This window comes from Poromitra crassiceps (assembly GCF_964638095.1).
Source record: "Poromitra crassiceps genome assembly, chromosome: 8".
NCBI classification, from domain to species: Eukaryota; Metazoa; Chordata; class Actinopteri; order Beryciformes; family Melamphaidae; genus Poromitra; species Poromitra crassiceps.
The window spans coordinates 45897740-45900239 of NC_139629.1; the positions used below are offsets into that span (position 1 = coordinate 45897740).

Genomic DNA, 2500 nt, shown 5'->3' on the forward strand with positions numbered 1-2500 from the left:
TCTAAAAATGTCCAAGGGTATTGGGCAAGCAAGTTGAGAATTTTTTAAGTCAGTTGGTCCTCGGGAACCTAATTTCTCCATCCATATGACAGAGCAGAGGTCATGTCCATCAACCACAATTGAAAAGAAGGTGAAGAGGGGGATTTCCATTCCTGCAGAATGAGTTTTTTTTTAGCAACAGTTGTCCCCTGCGTCAGAGACTGTTGCACAGCTGTAGGGAAGTTCAGAGAAGACTCGGAGCAGCCGAAGATGGCGAGTTCTGCCTCCGGCTGAAGGGTTATTTTGTAGGCCTTAGAGTACCAATCAAATATTTTGGCCCAGAATGCCGTTAGTAAGGGGCAGAACCAGAAGGCATGAGATAGTGTGCCCTCTGAAACTTGACACCTGTCACACAGTGGCGAGACAGAAGGGAAGATCTTGTTTCATTTATGCATGGAGTAGTGAAGACGGTGAGCGACTTCAAATTGGATCAGCTGGTGTCTACTATTAACTGAGCAGAGTTGTATCACAGACAGACTCCTTTCCCATATAATGTCAGATAAATCAATACCAAGTTCCCCCTGCCACTCTTCTCTAATCCTCTCAGTATAGGCCATGGTGCAATTGTCAAACAGAAATACAAACGTAGATGAGATGCTTGGAGTGAGGAGGGCTCAGCAAAACATTTTAAAAAGCATGTTCATTTCGGAGCGCTTCAAAGGTGCAAATCTTGGATCGAACATCATTTCTGATGTGCAGGAATCTGAGCCAGTTTGCAACAAGCCCCTCTATCCATCTTTTATAATGCATATACAATGTAATGTATGATTTATCATATTGAAATTGTGTCCCTTCATTTTTAATTAGCTTCATATTGAAATATTAAAGCCTGGTAGGTTTTATGAGTTGTCATTTTGTTTGAATTTGGGAAAGTCTAATCCCCATGTCCAGTGAACATAATGAGAAGGAGGTTATTAGGTCAGAAATCTCTGCAATATTGACTGACAGCCCTATTGTTTTACCATTTACTTTCAAAGTAAATGTGGCATCTGACTCAGGTCAAATATAGGCTTTCAAAGTAAATGTGGCATCTGACCAACTGAGGTCAACTCTGCACCAACTCTGTGAAAGGCAACACGTGAGTTGTGTGTGGAACTTGCCCAGACAGTGCTGGTCACAGGAATGAGATGAAAGGAGAAGTATTCGTGCGTTCATGTGCTCCTCGGATATACTGTATCGTATTTACCGTATTTACGAGTTGTGAGCACATGAACGGCCCTTCAATGTCGTATTTACAAGTGGGAATTTCAGAAATTTCGATGATACACGAGTTTCCGAAAGTATGGAGTCCGTGGCACCAATTGACTGTAAAAAAGTTATATATCTTCTTATTCTGTTCATAGTAACTATCATTTATTTTTAGTAGTTGCACATTATGGCCTATGTAGCTACAGTACCATAATGACCCACTATAAGAAAACACCAGCCATGCGAAAAACAAGCGTCCATGTTTGTTGCTGTTTCCGACCAAGAGCACTTGAATGGTGTCCTGTCGTAATTACGACTCTACAACGGGTAAGTAGGAGCTTCCGAGGTGAACGTGAACGCAGCATGTGTGGGAAAGCACATCCCAAGCAACCCACCGTGCAAGCAGTACAAGGCAATGAGATATTTATTAGGCTATAGGCTACACATTAAAACTAATTACACATTTGGTTAGCCCCATATCAAAAATATATACCTTTTCTATAGGAGGGAGTGTAATTGGTGGGCTGATTCAATGCTAAAGCAGGGAGAAGTGCTACTGTATTAGCCTGATATCAGACTGAAGTGTCCACTTGTTACACTCCATTTCCATCTTCTAACTGGACCCAGGCAAAAGAGCTCTGGTTCCAGATGAATACAGTCAGCTAGCAGGACCTTCTGCAGCAGATCTATGCTCTGGGCACCAGCTTCAGTTTGATGGGATTCTTAGGGGTGGTGAAGCCATCATTTCCCAGCTCCAGAGGAACCTTGGGGGGTGGGGGAGATTTTGAAAATAATTAAAGCACCACCAAAATATGTGCTCAGATTCACTCTCACCAAAATCGTACATGTATGATGAACATGCCACTATGACCACAGGCAGTGAGAACATGTCTTCTTACTTCTGTCTCCTGGCAGGTGACAAAGCTGAAGTTCTGCAGGACCTCCACTACAGCCAACTTCATCATCAACAGAGCAAATCGCATGCCGATGCAGTTCCTTGGCCCGGCTCCAAAGGGTAGGTAGGCATAAGGATCCATCTTGTCTTTGTTCTCTTTGCTGAACCTGAAAATAGAATTAGAACACACAGATAGCATTGGTTGGTGGTTTAGCCAAGCTACTGCTTTTGGGTGATATCTGACTTTAGCCTGCCATTAGTTCAGTGTAGCACCTTTCAGGTTTGAAGGCTTCAGGCTCGGGCCAAAGGGTGGGCTCACGGTGGAGAGCGTAAACTGGGACCATGATGGTGGTTCCTTTAGGGATGGTCACACCGTTC

General features: G+C 43.5%; 1 protein-coding gene across 1 annotated transcript in view; it reads right to left on the reverse strand.

The window, feature by feature from the left end:
• Positions 1–1888: 1888 nt before the first annotated feature.
• LOC310780762 (cytochrome P450 3A30-like) overlaps positions 1889–2500 on the reverse strand; it is a gene marked incomplete at its 5' end in the record, with an annotated part of 5802 nt that continues 5190 nt past the window's right edge. Inside the window, 3 exons of the mRNA XM_083641266.1 lie at positions 1889–1991; positions 2127–2289; positions 2396–2500. The exon at positions 2396–2500 is cut by the window's right edge and continues 122 nt beyond it. Coding sequence (XP_083497392.1) covers positions 1914–1991; positions 2127–2289; positions 2396–2500 — 346 coding nt within the window. The 3' untranslated portion in view covers positions 1889–1913. The remainder of the gene's footprint in view (positions 1992–2126; positions 2290–2395) is intronic.